An 18,727-nucleotide genomic window follows, 5' to 3' on the forward strand; every position below is an offset into this window, starting at 1 on the left:
GCTGCAAGCCCACCAGCAGCATTTGGATTTACAAGCCCTGGGCACACTCAGTGCACTACACTAGGGTCTGACAAGTAAACCAAATCAGTCAATTATGGAATCACCAATTCATACATCAATTTACAATAGGGAGCACTTGCACTGTGGCACTGGACAGCAGTGGCACAGTACTCTGAGCAGCTAACACCAGCAAAACACATGAGGCAACAGCAAAAATGGAAGGGAGACCCACGCCAATGGTGCCAGGTCTAACAACCAGCAACCTTTCCTGTCCACTGCTGACACCGGACTGCCTTCACCTCTCCTGTCCACTGCTGACACCGGACTGCCTTCACCTCTCCTGTCACTGCTGACTGTATGCTTGTACGGAACCATGTACAGCGCTTCGATGCCTCTCGGAGAGGTTCGCGGCGCCTCTTTAAAGAAGTCTACTTCACAAAGCAGCAGCAGTCCTTTCAGCTTCCAGATCCTAGCTCCCTCTCTGTTCGCCTATTGGCTGCAGCTTTGCACGTCTGGAATCACCTGTATTTCAGTGATATTTCTCAGTACCAACCCTGGCGGGCGCCGTTCCGGTCCAAGTTGACCTCTCTAGAGAACGGAGCAGCGTTTGTTGTGGCTTGCACTTGCAGTTGCACTTGCAGTTGCACTTGTAAAAGTTTTCTTGAAGAATATCTTCATCTGAGAACAAAATGTGAGGCGAAGCCTGGAAGAGCTGGGCGGGCTGTCAGCACTTGTGTTTTATACATTTCTTTATTTTTTCCGCATGTTCAAAGTAAAATGAACGTTTTTATTTCTTTAGGTTACATTATTTTAGTGTAATATGAGTTCAGGCCAGTGCTACAGGGGGCTGAAGACACCGATGGGGTCATGTAGTTTATGTCTCTGCATCACCTCTTCAATCACTAGCTTCTCTTAAGGATGGGACCCGTCTATTAGATCAAGATGTCCTACGCAAGAGCCGCGTCACCTCCTGAAGCTCTGGGTGACCCTGGGCGCATCTCCAACCTCAGCTCTGTCCGGGAAACTCGTAACTTCCTTCCATGCCGAGGATTTCATTTTATTGTATGTATATAGCGCCTATGTGTAGGCGCTGTACAGACAGTAATGGACAGGCAGGGAGTGGGACATCAAAACCTACCGGATTAGGGTGTCCAGGGTGTGTGACCCCCGGAGGGGAGCGCCCCATGAGGGAGATGCGACTTGAAAGAGACACGAAAGGACGGACGAGGAAGAGGCTGCGAGCGGAGGGAAGAAGGCTCCTGGGTATGTTAGGGGTAGAGGGGCCGATCTGACGCGGATCCGGACAGGGCACACAGGCAGGGTTGCCATCTGGCTGGCTTTATACCTTCACGCCCTATATTTAGTCGTTGCCACTAAAATAAAATTAGAAAAAATAGTAAAATTCTGTATTTTTTACGTTTTGAAATCTAGTCCTAAAAACGCAAATGAAGAAAGCACTTGACAAGTGGAGGCTGTTTGAATAAGATTCAGAGGTTTAATCCCCATGTTAAAAAGATTACACAGGGTGTCTTTTCACCTCCCATCACCTGGCCATCCCACTACAGCAACACGTAAAGAACAGGCCGATAAAAGGTGTTAATCCTACACATGAAGGGGCTGGAAACCCGTCTAAAGAGAGAGTGGCAAAATCGAGGGAGTGAGATGAAACAGAGACCCCAAAGGGAGGAAGGGGCGTTAGGTGGGGGCAGGGAGGACCCTTGTCCCATTTGAAGACAATGTAAAGGCAGAAATGGAGACAGAAGAGAAACCAGGGAGGGAGCGGGGAGCAGTGGGAGCCAGGGAGGGAGAGGGGAGCAGTGGGAGCCAGGGAGGGAGCGGGGAGCAGTGGGAGCCAGGGAGGGAGCGGGGAGCAGTGGGAGCCAGGGAGGGAGCGGGGAGCAGTGGGAGCCAGGGAGGGAGCGGGGAGCAGTGGGAGCCAGGGAGGGAGAGGGGAGCAGTGGGAACCAGGGAGGGAGCGGGGAGCAGTGGGAGCAAGCCAATGGGGCTGGCTTTATAGGAATGCTGTATGAGGATGTGTAGTACATGGAAATAGCATGGAAATAGATGTATATTTCGGTAAAAGCAAAAACTGCAGAACAATATGGGTGTTGGTTGACAGGTCAGGTGACAGTTGCACTGTCAAACTAGACCTAAGAATCCAAGCGGGTGAGTGACTGCCCTCCGTCCAGCTGTGCCGCTGCCAGAGGAAAACACCATACATTATCTACACACCTAGCACACTTTAGTAGCATTCCAATGCCACGCGCGTGCATCTGAAAGGTACAGTGTGCCCAGCTGGGTAAATAAACAAAATGATCACAGCTGCCAGAGGGCAAGTTTATTTTTGAGGCAGCCAACAACCTCTGCCCCACCAAAAGATGTACTCCTGGCTCCCAACATGTGGGCGGAGGCAACGCCCCTCTCCATGATGCTCACAGCATTGCCTGGCCACAGCTGCACTGTCCAGCCAGATCCTAAAAAGGGGGTGCATGGCAGAGCTAAGAGACTAGGAAGGAAGAGAAGTCTTAGGAGGGCAGAGTCAAGGCAGGCTCCAGTGAGAAAGACAATCTTTGTAGCCTGGAATGGAACAAACAGCCAGAGCTTGTGAACACCGCCAAGATGGAAGCAACCTGGGTGACGGCGCAAGTGGCTGAGGTAGCAGGAGGTGTTGGCCGCACCCTCATACTCTGGATCAGACGATAACTGGAGAATCAGGCTGTAAAAGAGTTTGAGAAATGGGTTAGATGAATTTGAAGCACTCAAACAGTTAAATTGACAAAATAATCAGCCTGGTAGGCCAGCAACTTGAGCTGTCCCTCTTCCCAGCTCATCCCCAGCAGCTCTGAGCTGTCCCTCTCCCCAGCCCACCCCCTGCAGCTCTGAGCTGTCCCTCCTCCCAGCTCACCCCCAGCAGCTCTGAGCTGTCCCTCCTCCCAGCTCACCCCCAGCAGCTCTGAGCTGTCCCTCTCCCCAGCCCACCCCCTGCAGCTCTGAGCTGTCCCTCCTCCCAGCTCACTCCAACAGCTCTGAGCTGTCCCTCCTCCCAGCTCACCCCCAGCAGCTCTGAGCTGTCCCTCCTCCCAGCTCACCCCCAGCAGCTCTGAGCTGTCCCTCTTCCCAGGTCACCGCAAGCAGCTCTGAGCTGTCCCTCCTCCCAGATCACCCCAGCAGCTCTGAACTGTCCCTCCCCCAGCTCATCCCCAGCAGCTCTGAGCTGTCCCTCTTCCCAGCAGCTTTGAGCTGTCCCTCCTCCCAGCTCACCCCAACAGCTCTGAGCTGTCCCTCCTCCCAGATCACCCCCAGCAGCTCTGAGCTGTCCCTCCTCCCAGCTCACCCCCAGCAGCTCTGAGCTGTACCACCTCCCAGCTCACCCCCAGCAGCTCTGAGCTGTCCCTCCTCCCAGCTCATCCCCAGCAGCTCTGAGCTGTCCCTCTTCCCAGCAGCTCTGAGTGTCCCTCCTCCCAGCTCACCCCATCAGCTCGGAGCTGTCCCTCCTCCCAGCTCACCCCCAGCAGCTCTGAGGTGTACCACCTCCCAGCTCACCCCAACAGCTCTGATCTGTCCCTCCTCCCAGCTCACCCCCAGCAGCTCTGAGCTGTACCACCTCCCAGCTCACCCCCAGCAGCTCTGAGCTGTCCCTCCTCCCAGCTCATCCCCAGCAGCTCTGAGCTGTCCCTCTTCCCAGCAGCTCTGAGCTGTCCCTCCTCCCAGCTCACCCCATCAGCTCGGAGCTGTCCCTCCTCCCAGCTCACCCCCAGCAGCTCTGAGGTGTACCACCTCCCAGCTCACCCCAACAGCTCTGATCTGTCCCTCCTCCCAGCTCACCCCCAGCAGCTCTGAGCTGTACAACCTCCCAGCTCACCCCCAGCAGCTCTGAGCTGTCCCTCTTCCCAGCTCACCCCCAGCAGCTCTGAGCTGTCCCTCCTCCCAGCTCACCCCCAGCTCTGAGCTGTCCCTCTTCCCAGCAGCTCTGAGCTGTCCCTCCTTCCAGCTCACCCCCAGCAGCTCTGAGCCGTCCCTCTCCCCAGCCGCTCTGAGCTGTACCTCTTCCCAGCCCACCCCCAGCAGCTCTGAGCTGTCCCTCTTCCCAGCCCACCCCCAGAAGCTCTGAGCTGTCCCTCTTCCCAGCCCACCCCCCCCCCCAGCAGCTCTGAGCTGTCCCTCCTCTCAGCTCACCCCCCCAGCAGCTCTGAGCTGTCCCTCCTCTCAGCCCACCCCCAGCAGCTCTGAGCTGTCCCTCTTCCCAGCCCACCCCCCCAGCAGCTCTGAGCTGTCCCTATTCCTAGCCCATCCCCAGGAGAGCACCCAAATGGAGATGTCCATCCTCCCAGCCCACCCCTATAGATTGGTGTACTTTTTCCTGGTCCTTCTCCAAGAAACCTGTCAAATAGAGCTGTCCTTATGCCATGCCCACCAATCCTTCTTGACAACCATTCCCAGGACAACAGCCAAATGGTGCTGTCCATTCTCCAAGCCCACCCGTAGCAGACTGGTGTTTGTCCTTTTTCCTAGTCCATCCCCAAGAGGCCAACCAAATGAAGCTGCCCTTGCTTACAGTCCCCCACCCCCAAGTAAAATGGTGCTATCCTTTTCCCACACCTGGCAATCAGCCAAATGGAGCGGTCCTACCTCCCAGCCCCCTTATTCCCCAGCAGAATGGGGTTGTCCTTCTTCCAACCCCAGACAACCAGCTAAATAGAGCTGTCCCTCATCCCAGATCCCCAACCCCCCAGTAGAATGGTATTGTCCTTCTTCCCACCCCGGGCAACATCCCAAATGGAGCTGTCCTTTCTCCCAGCCCACCCCCAGCAGAATGGTGCTGTCCTTTTCCCAAACCAGGCAATCAGCTAAATGGAACGGTCCTCCTCCAAGCCCACCCGTAGCAGGCTGGCGTTTGTCCTTTTTCCTAGTCCATCCCCAAGAGGCCAACCAAATGGAGCTGTCCTTGCTTCCAGCCCCCCCCCCCCCCCAGCAGAATGGTGTTGTCCTTCTACCCACCCCAGGCCACCTGCCAAGGGGAGCCATCATACCTCCCAGTCCCTCCACAGTAGAATCGTGTTGTCCCTTCTTCCCACCCCAAGGCAAACATCCAAATGGAAGTGCCCTTCCTCTCAGCCCATTTCCAGCCCCTTCCACCTCCAGCAGAATGTGCTGTCCTTTCTTGCCATCCCCAGGAGTCCAGACAAAGGCAGCTTTTCTTCCTCCAGCCCACCCCCAGAGGACAGCAGAATGGAGCTGTTCTTCATCCAACCCACCCCCAAGAGACATACAGAATGGTTCTATCCTTCCTCGTAGCCCACCCCTTGTTGTAAATTAAAGCAGAATGTGATTAAGCATTTACTGAAAACATTAATGCCTCCCTTTTTATTGTGTTTTCCCCATTATGTTGGCCGAAGTCCGGACTCCATTTTGTATTGACATGCTGCCATGTGTTCACCACGAGGAGAGTCCGACCTCTGTGTTAGTTGCTCTTGTAATCTGCCTAGCAACAGGTTATAAATAGCTCTCCCTTGTCCGTCTGGCGCATGCCCAGACTTGACCACATCTGTTATAATTAGCTTTGCTTGACCATGTGTTTTCGCGGGCCCAAGGAGTGTGTTAGCTCCGCCCATGTATTGATTCGGTATCGAGAATGACCCTAAATGGTAATGTTCTTCAACTCTGTGGTATCCACCCACTCATGAGCCCCTTTGCTGTGTATAAAAGGGGACTGTGTATGCAAGTTCTTTGTGCTACTCCTTGCAATACTGAAGAGTGTTGTGTGGATTGTAGGACCACCCTTAAGGGTTAATAAACGTTGTTTTTGTACTTTGCAGTTTCCGTGCCAACTTCCTTATAGATTTCGTTACAGAAGAGCGAACCCTTGTCTCTTGCGGGCCTAGCTGGGGCTTGTATTCATCAATTGGCGCCCGTCACGTGGGGCTCATCGGCGACTCGGATGCTCGAAGGACTGGTCGCGACGAAGGTGAGGAGTTTGGCCGGGGACGTGATCACTGCCAGCGGCGTCTTAGCCTTGGCATCCCGAGGTTTTTCTTCCTTCCCTTCCGAGCTGACCATCTGGGTGGCGCCGGTCATCGACTGAGACCTCTTCTGTCGGTCCTGCCGTGAGAGCCGTTTGGGCGATTGTGGAGCTTGGCAGTTGGAACCTGGACTCTTGATTGGTAAGAACCGTTGTACGGTACTTGCTCCGAGTTTTGAAGCCTGGTCTGGCTATTTGAGTTTGATTGATGGTGACTAGTCATATTTTGAATTTGTCTTTGTGAAAATATATGCGTTGCAACACATATAGGCAGGTAATGTGGAGAAATTTCTCCGGAGCTGTGTAAACTTTGAACGGCGCAACGATTAAGTGCCATTTTTCTTGATAATACTGCATATTTTGCATTATTCCTAGCATGCCTGCTTTTAGCGCACTTCGTAAGTGGTGCTGCTGTCTTGGGAACCGGTTGAACCTCGAGGAATCTGCTCCAGCTCCCCCAGAGGGGACTCCTAATAGGGATATGTACGTGAAGCATGGTCTTTCTTCCATAATGTACAGCACGTTATGGAGGAAATATACTAGGAAGGATCCTGAGTTGCGATGGCCTTTGTATGGATCGTTTGATATACGTAAGATTGAGTATGTGGAACAGTGTATGTGTAAGCGACGTGCTCGTCAGGATATGTTTGAGTGTGTGCGATTATGGGTGAAGGAAGTGCGTGAGCGAGAGAAACGTGAGAAAGCGCTGTTTGATAAGGAGCAGCGAAAGAATGATCATATGCGAGCGCAGGAAGCGAAGCGTCGGGAGGACAAAGAGCAAACGGACAGACAAGAGAAAGAGCGTAGGCTACAAGTTTCGGGTCAATATGTTGTTCGTCAGCCGCTTTATCCTGTCCTTAATAATCCTGATGATGATTTTTATTTACTAGATCGCTCTCCGCCCCCTTATGTTGGCGCATCTGCTCCACGGCCGCAAGATTCTGGCCCGGCTCCGGGTAAGGTCGACACACGGTCCATGTTATCGGCCGAGCATATGGCTGAGCTTCGGAAACTTTCCCTCCGTGCACTTAAGGGCAAGATGTCTATGGATGAGTTGTTCCATGCTTGGGGGTCGTGGCAAGATAGAGAGAGGGTGTATTTTCTGTCTCATTTTTCAGAAGAAGTAATTGCAGCTTTCCGAAAATATTCTAGTGTCCTTGAGCCTGACGACGTGTCTTCGGATGCCGGAGCATTACGTAATGGTGTTTTTTCTCCCCCTAAGGCTTCTGAGGCGGCTCGGCGGCTGTTCGCTTTGCGGGACGAGGTACTGGCCCTTAGAGAGAAAGCACATCAACAAACGGAGGAGGAGAAGCAGTCGGATTCGTCTGCAGCAGGGGGCCACCCATCCGCCTCCCAGTCAGATAAGGATGACATAGTGCATGCTAAACCAATGCGAGAGGCGGCGCCTTTGTATGTTCCTCCTAAGGGAGCGGGGACTAGCTCGGATGTTAACTCCGCCGACGCAAGGGGATATTTTGTATATAATTGGGTTTATACTCCATGGCATAGGGCCGATGTTATGGCATTAAAGAATGCGCTGCCTGACCCCCGCAAGAATCCAGCGGCCTTCTATGAAGAAGTCGAGGGGGCCTTGAATTCTTGCATTATGACCTTGGCGGATATAGACCTGTTCTTTGGCCTTATCCTACCGCCGGATACGTGGCGCTCTGTCCGGAAGGTGGATGATGCGGTTGCCTTCAAGGCCCGGTGGTCTGACCTTGAGGATGAGGATAGGGAACGGAAGCCCGCACAGAAACCACCCCAGAATATTTTAGATCTCCCTGCGGCTATTGTGGCTAAGTTGAAGACGATTATCCCCCCTAAAAAGATTGACTGGAATATGTTAGCAGCATGTAAACAGAAAGTTGACGAGTCAGTCGCGGACTTCTTTACGCGTTTTGAGGAAACGTTCCATGATTTTAGTGGCCAGTCGCTTACTGACGACACGGGCCGCCACCTTTTCGTGGACAAATATGTGGCTAATCTGCTGCCGGCAGTTGCGGCCCGGTTAAAAGCGAGTGAGAGTTCTTGGTCCTCCGCGACACCGACGGCCCTTCTGACCATCGCCCAGTATTATGAGCGTCAGGAGCACGAGGCGAAGGGCCAGGAGGAGAAGAAATCGAAAGATCTTAAAACCAAAGTGATGTTAGCACAAGTATATGGCCCGCCCCGCCGGGGTAATAATAATAGAGGAAGGGGTGGCTCTTATGGTCCCCCTTCGGGCCGATCTGATTTGAATAGGAACCAGTGTGCGTATTGCAAGCAGTTGGGCCATTGGGCCAGGGATTGCCCAGCGTTGCGTGCTTCGCGTCAGGGGCACACTCCGGGTGGCCCGAGAGGTAGAGGGGGCTTCTCGAACTTTAGAGGGAATTCCAACGATAATGTCCGTTTCGATACTGCTGGACAGCACCGAGATAGCTCAAATGTTTTTGATCGCCAGCACCAGTATCATGTATCGGACATCGATCGATCGGGATATCATGATTCTCAGCATGCATAGGAATGCGTAGGATGGGGGTCCGAATCAGTTGAGGTGCCGGTCGATCAGACGGGTCCTTATGTATCGGCTGAGGTTTTAGGTTCTACTGATCAGTTCCTAGTGGATACAGGAGCGACACGTAGTGCGTTGTCTAGGTACTTGGTTCCGGGGGCTCCCCCATCCGGCTCAATAGTTACATCGGTAGGGTTTGACGGTACACTCTCCCGCAGCCCTCTTTCACAGCCCCTTGCATTTAAAGTTGATTGTTTTTCTGCGCCTTGTCCGTTTCTGCTTGCTCCGTACACACCGGATAACATTACGGGCCTTGATATGTTAAAGTACTTTAGGGCTACAATTCGTTGTTCCCCTGAGGGTGTGAGGGTGATCTTAAATGACAACTACCCCCGGTCTGGGCGGATGTGTACGATATCAGAGGATGCGTTGTTGGCTACCCTCCCCCAAGCTTTATGGGCGACTTCGGACACGGATGTCGGACAAATGGTGATTCCTCCGGTCCACATTAGTGTCCAGGAGGGGGCGGTACTACCGCGCCTCCCACAGTATCGTATTTCCCAGGAGGGCGAGGAGGCTCTCATACAGATTGTGCAAGATTTGATCGCAGTAGGAGTAGTGGAAGAAGTTCCCTATAATATCTGTAACAGTCCGATTCTCCCTATTCTGAAAAAGGACACGGATGCAAAGGTCTATCGGTTCATAATTGATTTGAGGGAGGTGAACAAGATCGTGATACCTCAGTATCCGGTGGTTTCCGATATCACGACGTTGCTTACCTTGGTCCCGCCTACGGCGACCATGTTCTCAGTGATTGATTTGAAAAATGCCTTCTTTTCTATTCCCATTCACCCTGATAGCCGATTTCTTTTTGGGTTCACATTAAACAATAGATCTTATCGTTTTTGTAGAATTCCCCAGGGCTATACAGAAAGCCCTAGTATTTATAGTCAGGCTTTGAAGCGACAGTTGGATTCCTTTGCCTTACTCGAGGGGGTCGCCCTCATTCAATATGTCGATGACATCTTGTTGGCGGCTGACACCCTGGAGATGTGCGAGAAAAGTACGATAGCCTTACTTTCCTTTTTAGCATCCCACAATCATAAGGTCTCTAGGAAGAAATTGCAATTCTGTAGACCAAAGGTGACTTATTTGGGTCACCTTTTGTCTAAGGAGGGGCGTGCACTCACACCAGATCGTATCCAAGTAATTTTGGACACACCAAGGCCATCCACGCAGAAGGATGTGCGTGCATTTTTGGGTCTTGTTTCTTTTTGTAGACAGTGGATATTGGGGTTTTCACACATAGCTAAGCCATTACTAGCGCTCTTGACAAAAGACACGCCCATCCCGATCCCCTGGTCAGATGAGTGTGACGCTGCTTTTCAGCAATTGAGACAGGCCCTTTGTTCAGCACCAGTGTTAGGGACCCCTGATTATGCAAAACCCTTTTCGTTGTATGTGCATGAGAAAGATGGATGTGCATTATCAGTCTTAGTGCAGATGCACGGCGATAAGCAGCGCCCTTGTGCATACTTTTCGGCTGTGCTTGATCCTGTCGCCCGAGCATTGCCAGGGTGTTTTCGCTCGGTTGCGGCGACAGCTGTGTCAATACGGCAGAGTGAAGGAATTGTATTGTCCCATAAACTGTTGGTGTTAGTTCCCCACGCTGTTGATGCCCTGCTTAATCAAACAAAGACGCAGCATTTGACCAGTGCCCGTTTAACGGGATATGAGTTGACGCTTTTAGCTCCTCACATTACGTTAAAAAGGTGCGTGACATTAAACCCGGCCACATTGTTGCCATACCCCGAGACCCAGCCTGAGGCACAGAAAGCGCATGATTGTATTCTTGTGACTGAGGAACAAACAAAGGGTCGTATTGATCTCCAGGATACGCCCTTTTCAGATGTAGATGGAGACTTGTGGGTGGATGGATCATGCCTGAAGCTACCAGATGGTACGACTTCAGCAGCGTATGCAATTACCACGTTACAGACGATAGTGGAGACAGCACGCATACCACAGAAATCAGCTCAAGCAGCGGAACTAATAGCGCTAACACGAGCGTGTGAGCTCAGTACAGGATTGTGTGTGAATGTTTACACAGACAGCCGCTATGCCTTCGGAGTAGCGCACGATTTCGGCCTACTCTGGAAGGAGAGAGGGTTTCTAACGTCACATGGGGTACAGATAATGCATGGGGAGTTAGTCCACAACCTTTTAACTGCATTGACATACCCAAAGAAAATTGCCATTGTTAAGTGTAGTGCCCATAGGAAAGTAGTTGATAAGGTTGGAGAAGGGAATGCGTTAGCGGATCGAGTAGCACGGGAGACTGCGATGCAGCCCGGTACTACTGCCATGTATGTAGTGAAGTCACAGGTGGAGAGATGGCATGATGCGAAGGAGGAAGTGCGAGAAATACAAAAGACCGCTTCTGACAAAGAGCGGGAACAATGGGCTAGCGAAGGAGAACTGGATGATGAGGGTTGCTGGAGAAATAAGCAGATGGATAGATGGAAATTACCCACGGCTTTTGTACAACCTATGGTCCAGATGGCACATGGGCTAGCACATGTTGGAGCTTCCGCAATTGTGAAATTGCTTACCCAAGTCTGGGAGCATCCAGAGATTGCTAGCACGGCAAAGAGGGTGGTGCAGACCTGTATGATCTGTCTGAAGTATAACCCAGGGAAAGGCACGCGAACTCCAGCAGGAGGATTTGCGACACCCACTGCACCCTTTGAGGTTCTGCAGATGGATTACATCCAGCTTGAGCGCTGTAACAATTTGAAGTATGTTCTAGTAGTGGTTTGCGCCTTCAGTAAATGGGTTGAGGCGTACCCTGCGAAAGACAATACTGCAATGACTATAGCGAAGCTATTGCTGAAAGAGTTTTTCCCCCGATACGGCGTCTGTAGACTTCTGTGGAGTGATAATGGCCCTCACTTTGTAGCGGATGTTATAAAGTATGTCTTGAAGGGCCTAGGCATCACCCAGAAGTTCCACGCCGTGTTTCACCCTCAGTCTGCAGGACTAGTCGAGAAGTATAATGGTACACTGAAGCTTAAGATCGCCAAAATTCAAGCTTCAACATCTTTGACTTGGCCAGACGCCTTGCCACTGGCGTTATTGTCAATTAGGTCGGTGCCACACTCTCGAACCGGCCTTACACCCTATGAGATTGTATTTGGACGCCCAATGAATATTTGGGGTCCACCAAGGCCTAAGGCTGTGTATGATGTACCTTGTGTGATGATGAGTGATTATCTGGCACAGTTAACGGATAACTTGGTTTCCATTCATCAACAGGTCCGAGAGGCGCTCCCTGATCGGTCTACCGGTGAAGGACATGGTCTCCGGCCTGGGGATCATGTCATGCTGAAGGTCTTCGACAGAACGAACAGTTTGGAGCCGAGATGGGTCGGACCTGAGCAAGTCCTTCTTGCAACGAGGACGGCAGTGCGAGTCTCGAACAGGAAGAATTGGATCCATTCCTTGCATTGTCGAAAGGTACCGCCCGGGTTGGTGGAGTCTGCCGTGCTGACCGATCAACGAGACATCCTAGCAGCAGAGACAGGCCGTGCTGCAGAGCCAAACGACACTGAGGAGTTTTTTCCGGACCACACGACTTCTGGAGGAAGGCGATATCATCTGCGACCAAGGAAGTGAGGTTTCCAGTACCGGGACATACTGTCAGAACGGCCCTTGGGTTAGTGAAACGGAGAGCCAATGAGGCAAGGGGGGGGGATCAGCCCTGCATTAGTGTAGCGACACCCGTCTTGGCCCGCTGGTGAAGAAATCAACCGCTGCCCAAGGGGAAGAGTTCTGACAGACTTTTAGTTTCAGGAAGATATCAGGGTATTGTTTCCTTTGACATGGAGAAGAAGAAAATTCTTTGTGCGTTGGGGTTCATGCTAACAGTAGCCATCGTTGGTATAACCACATGGTTTGTGGAGGAGGCAACTCCTGCTCGAAAGACGCTTGTGTTGACGACTCCAGTGCCTGCGGAGCACTACTTTTACACATTGCCATACCAAGAGTTGAAGCATCGGCAATCCTATTTGAATAACACTTTCATTCAGATGCTGCATCACACCCACGTTGCTACAAACGCTACGAACTGTTGGATATGTGGGATGATGCCAGCCCATCAGAAGAAAGGAGGTACGCCATTCATACCACTTCCTTTCTCTCACAATGGCTCCTGTAGAGCATGGTACACTCTGTTGTTTGCCACTCGAAAACCGACAGTGGGACGATTGCTTTTCAGACTTAATAAAGAATGCCATCAGGACAAGAATGGATATCCACAAGCGAATGGGACAATTTGGGAATGGGAAGAATACCGACCGGACAATGAATCCATCCCCTATATCTTCACGAACACCAGAGACACTGTGGGGAAGGATAAATTTGTAATTCAAGTAGCACAAGCCCAAGCGGACCTGTGTGTCCAGAGTGTGGGTTTTATCCCTGTTGGTGTCAGTGATTGTATAACTGTGTTAAACATTGATGGGTTAAATAACAGCACCTTCCTAGCATCCCATAATACCTACTTTGTATGTGGAAATAAAGGTTATTACCGTTTGCCGGCTGGGTGGTCTGGGGTATGCTATGTATCATTCCTATTACCTCCTGTATTTTTAGCACCCGCGTCATATCATAAGGATTTAAAACTGTTGAATAATGTGACTGTAAACAGATATAAACGTACTCTATCAATTGACGAGGTGGATCAAACAGATACCAGTTTGCAACAGTATATTGATTTTAATTTAGGATTGTTCTTCTTTGTTGGAGCCGCTTTGAATAGTAGGAAGATCCGAAGATTAACAAGAGTGGTAGAAGCTGTGACTAATCAGACTGCTGCTGCTCTTGGGAATCTTACGGAAGAATTACAGATTACCAGAATTGTTGCATTGCAGAACCGTATGGTATTGGATGTAATGCTAGCTGATCGAGGAGGAGCCTGTAAAATTATTGGAAGTAGCTGCTGTGTGTTCATTCCTGATCATACGCCATCCGTTTATAACGCCATTAATAAGCTGCATAAAATGGCAGCTGAAATCCACACAGAAAACGGCACTTGGTCTTTTTCTGGATGGTTTTGGGCGTTGGTTACTGCCTGGGGATGGAAGGTCTTAACTGGTCTCTGCATTATTATAGCAATTCTGTTCTTTCTCTGTATGTGTATTCAATGTGGACCATTGTGCTGTTCCGTATGCATTTCATTCTGCATTCCAGATAAGAAAGCTATTGCCGATGTTGCCCGCCAGAAGGGTTTAGCTAAAGAGGTTAAGGGAATGATGATAATTGACATATACGATGATTATTCTTGGAAGCCAGATGTCTTCAGTAAATGCTGAAAGGGTCGTCTGTTGTAAATTAAAGCAGAATGTGATTAAGCATTTACTGAAAACATTAATGCCTCCCTTTTTATTGTGTTTTCCCCATTATGTTGGCCGAAGTCCGGACTCCATTTTGTATTGACATGCTGCCATGTGTTCACCACGAGGAGAGTCCGACCTCTGTGTTAGTTGCTCTTGTAATCTGCCTAGCAACAGGTTATAAATAGCTCTCCCTTGTCCGTCTGGCGCATGCCCAGACTTGACCACATCTGTTATAATTAGCTTTGCTTGACCATGTGTTTTCGCGGGCCCAAGGAGTGTGTTAGCTCCGCCCATGTATTGATTCAGTATCGAGAATGACCCTAAATGGTAATGTTCTTCAACTCTGTGGTATCCACCCACTCATGAGCCCCTTTGCTGTGTATAAAAGGGGACTGTGTATGCAAGTTCTTTGTGCTACTCCTTGCAATACTGAAGAGTGTTGTGTGGATTGTAGGACCACCCTTAAGGGTTAATAAACGTTGTTTTTGTACTTTGCAGTTTCCGTGCCAACTTCCTTATAGATTTCGTTACAGAAGAGCGAACCCTTGTCTCTTGCGGGCCTAGCTGGGGCTTGTATTCATCACCCTCAGAGGGTTGTAGAATGATGCTGTCCTTCCTTCCAGCCCACCGCAAGTGGACACCAGAATTGAGCTGTTCTTCATCCCTGTGCACCCCCATTAGGACAGTAGAATGGTGTAGTCTCTCCTTCCAGCCCAACCCCAAAGGAGCAGTAGAATGGATTTGTACTGCTCCCCAGTACTCCCCCATGGTTGGAAGCGCAGCGCGGCCTTCCTACCCGCCCATCTCAAGAAGGCCAGTGCACCCCTATTTGGGCAGCAGAATGGAGCTGTGGTTCAGCTCCAGCACTGCTAGGAAGTGAGGCTTCCATTACTACAGCTCACTGGTCACTAATAGGGGCTACCAAGAGTGCCCCAACTTTTCTATTCTTTCAGAAGTTTGAGCCAGAGAGAGAGGGCTGCACAAACACTTACCAGAGACTGATAACTGGACTGTGGCTTGAACGGGGTCAGAAGGGGTTGTGATCTCCACAGTGTAGCTCCCCGCGTCTCCGATTGTAAGGTTTGTGATCTTTAAGGATCCGTCCCCAAATATGGTCTCTCGGCCAGAGAAGTTGTATCCAAAGTGTGTGAGATTGAATTCTGTATTATAGGCCAGGATGGCATTCTGCCAATATAGATCATTCCCTGCAGCTCTGAACCAGTGCACGTTGTATCTTGAGCCGTTGTATGAAGGTATCAGAACAACCTCTCCTCCAACCACGGGCGACTCCGGGACCAGCTTGATGGATATCGGTGATGCTGAGACGTCGACCCCAAAACCGAAGAAGGCTGAAATGGAGTAAAGAAGGTGATGGAAACTTACACACAGACATCAGGGTAGGACACATGAGATGTTCAGATCAAATGATAAATGCAAATACAAAATAAACAGTAAGAAGAAAGTAGAGCATCCCCCCCCCCCACCCCCCCTCCCCGGCATGGAAGACTGTACCTGAGGTGGACACTCCCCCCTTGTGAGGTGTGATTGAGGATTTAAGGTTAACCTGTGTCCACCCTTTATGGATAAGTCAGATGCAAAGATAGACTTCCAGACCGCCCAGACAGACTTTGCAGTGATCAGGGTACAAGACCTCTTGCCCAGCTTATGTGGCTGCCTTTCTAACATTAATCAGGTTTCTGAGGTGAAATGTCATTCTCATGCTGGTGTAACGGTGGCCTCTATATGAGGGCCCCTGATGGGCCCAATGGGGATTGCCTTACCTGTAGAATATATGGACTGATTCATTCCTGAACGACAAGCATGCTATCATGCCCCTTGAGCTCCTTAAGGCCAGTAGTGTTGGGGATTCTGCCCCCATCTCAAACTTCAGACTCCTTTTATGACCATCATAGGCAGGATTGATGAATGCCAAGGAGCGCGACCACTGCCTCGGAGAAGGATCCACAAACTTCAGATCTGCTCTTGTCCCCAGTCACATAGACCAGAGTGCACCCAAGTAAGTAACTTGTTCTTCTGATGGATACATCTGTCACTGGATACCAAACCTCAGAGTGCGCCCATCTATAGGGGAGGTCACTGGATTCCGAACCACAGAGTGCACCCATCTATAGGGGAGGTCACTGAATGCCGAACCACAGAGTGCATCCATCTATAGGAGAGGTCACTGGATACCAAACCTCAGAGTGCACCCATCAATAGGGGAGGTCACTGGATCTACTGGCCTCAGAATGCACCCATCAATAGGGGAGGTCACTGGATGGAGCAGCCATAGAGTGCACCCATCTATAGGAGAGGTGTTAGACCTGGCACCTTGGCGTGAGTCTCCCTTCCACTTTTTGTCGCTGTGCCTCATGTGTTTTTATGGTGTTGGCCGCTCAGAGCACTGTGCCACTGCTAACCAGTGCCACGGTGCAAGTGCTCCCTATGTAAAATGTATATGTTGGTTGGATTCCATGATTGGCTTATTTGGTTTACTATCAGACCCCAGTAAAGTGCACCAGGAGTGCCAGGGCGTGTAAATACAAATGCCGCTGGTGGGCTTGCAGCACTGGTTGTGCCACCCACAGAAGCGGCCTGGTAAAATATGTCTAAGGTCTGCCATTGCAGAACCTGCGTGCAGTTTGGTACTGTCATGCTGACTGCGCAAATACACACACTTGCCAGTCCCTAAACATTCCCTTAACTTCATATTAGTCACCCCTATGGTAGGCCCAAGGGCAGGGTGCATTGTAAGCATAAGGTAGGACAAGCCCTGATGTGTGTGGCATGTCCTAATAGTGAATTACAGCCATTTTCGTTTTTCACTATTGTAAGGCTACCTGTTCTCATAGGCCAGAATGGGCTGTTAAGATTGTTACATCCTATGATCCTAACAGACCCAGGGAACATGGTAGAAAATCGAGTTTAGTATGCCTGAACTCAGAATAATAAGGTACATCTTTTAGTAAGGTTTATTTTAATATTCTCCGTTTGCAAATGCCACTTTTAGAAAGTTGGCCTTTGCTTGCCTAACCATTTCAGCCCGCCTCTGTGTGATGTGTATCTGCTGTCTGGCTTGTGTGAGTGACAGGGCTGGGTAGGCCCAGATGGGCAGGGCTAGGTAGCCTGGTGGTGAATAGAAAGATTGACAGGTAGATGGGTGGGAGGAGTGCACCTGGACTCTGAATAGGACTGTGCTCTGCCACCACAATGCCGGCTCCGCCCCCTGTGGAGCGTCTGATGGCTCTGCCCTGCACCCTGAAAGAAACAGCCTGCATCGCAAAAACAAAGTGCTCAGAAACCGGACTGAACTATGCAAGGGCCCCCCTGGCCTGGGAGAACAAAACAAATGTAGTATAAATGTAGGAGCCCAGCTCCTAAGAAATCAGATCCTGTTTGCGCCAAGAAGAACCTCTGCCCGACGAGAAGGACCTGGGAAAGCTGCATGGAGGACACTGTCTCTGACCTGGGAGACTGGCCTGTGGTGGGTGCCTTGCTGCAAGAAGGAGAGGAAAAGACTGAGAAAGACTTTATTTTCAACTTGTGCTTTTGTGAACAAATCTCCAAGGGCTTGGAAGCGAGCTTGCCCCCTGAACTGAGCCCCAGGACCATTGGGCTCTTTCCCCCCTCAACACCGAGCTGCTAGACTGCCTGTGCTCGTGCCCCGCTGACGCCGTCGCGGAGTGTGCCTCGCAAATCTTTTCATTGCCCTGAAGTGCCTCAAGTCCGTGCTGGTGCAGCCCGACACTGCGTGCCTCCGCTGAGTAAGCCATAGCACGCACCGTGTCCCGCTGGGGCCGCCCCGCACCTGACTCGCTCTCCCCTTCACGAAAGAGCTGCACCACCACTGCCGACAGCCGCCACGATCTCGCATTGCCGTTGGAGAGACTACAAGTGTCCCTCGCTCTGTGTCTCACCCCCCAAGGCCGCGCCCGAGAAGCCGTCCTGTACATCGCTTACAGGCCGCTGAGTGCCGTCTTGCAGCCCCGGAAGAAGCAGCCTCGCTAACGAGGGAATCCCCCGTCCCGGACTTTTCCGCAGCCCGACCCCTCCGCAGCACCTCCGGAGGTCCCGCCCCAACGCCCCGCATCGCGGCACTGCTGAGAGCCGGACCTGCCTGCAGGAGCTGCCGATGACCGGCTGTTCGTGGCCCCGCATCGTCCAAAGCGCCGGAAAGGTATTTTGTGCGCATCGCACCTACGAGTGCGCACCGCGGACCCGAGGGTCCGTCTCATTGAAAAGACTCGTATTTCACCCCGACCCCCCAGGGGGCCGCCCCGCGAAATACGCGCTGCACAAGCCTGACTTTAAGCATTAATAAGAGAACTCTTGATCCAACAACAGTATTGTGTGCATTCTAAAAACGTTATTTGATGGTCTTGTACTTAAAGCCTGCATAGAATCTATATTTTCATAAAGCCTACGTATTTTTATAAAAACTTGACTGGTGTCCCTCTGTGGTGCAACTGATATGTTTACTGTGTGTATGCCCCCAAATGCTTAATTGTATAACGCCTGGGGATTAGCCTTGTCTGCTAGAGCCACGCAACCTTGAGGGTGAGCAGGGGTTATTCTTAGGGGTAATCCTACGCCCTGACTAGAGGTGAAGGGTCCCTGCTTGTCGCTGGTACTTACCGACGCCAACCAGGGGTTCCCATTTCTAACATTGGAGGCAGCGGTGAGGATTTTTCGAATTTGCATTTGAGGCTTATACACAGTGAATTATTAGTGTCCACGTAGTGAGTTCAGACCAAATAACGCAGCCACATACTGTTGATCTTTTCTGTTGCTTTGCCAAGAACCCCCATTTTTTTAATCATG

At 51.0% G+C, this 18,727-nt stretch overlaps 1 protein-coding gene across 5 annotated transcripts in view; it reads right to left on the bottom strand.

Annotated features, from left to right (window-relative positions):
• Positions 1 to 1,470: 1,470 nt before the first annotated feature.
• The window catches only part of LOC146808689 (cell adhesion molecule CEACAM4-like), a 130,975-nt gene continuing 113,718 nt past the window's right edge, over positions 1,471 to 18,727 (bottom strand). For all 5 annotated transcript variants that reach the window (XM_085615497.1, XM_085615498.1, XM_085615500.1 and 2 more), the window contains 2 exons: positions 14,899 to 15,255; positions 1,471 to 2,716 (listed from right to left, as the gene is read on the bottom strand). In XM_085615497.1, coding sequence (XP_085471623.1) covers positions 2,712 to 2,716; positions 14,899 to 15,255 — 362 coding nt within the window. In that variant the 3' untranslated portion in view covers positions 1,471 to 2,711. The remainder of the gene's footprint in view (positions 2,717 to 14,898; positions 15,256 to 18,727) is intronic.

The sequence above is a fragment of the Triturus cristatus genome, chromosome 7 (genome assembly GCF_964204655.1).
Source record: "Triturus cristatus chromosome 7, aTriCri1.1, whole genome shotgun sequence".
NCBI lineage: Eukaryota > Metazoa > Chordata > Amphibia > Caudata > Salamandridae > Triturus > Triturus cristatus.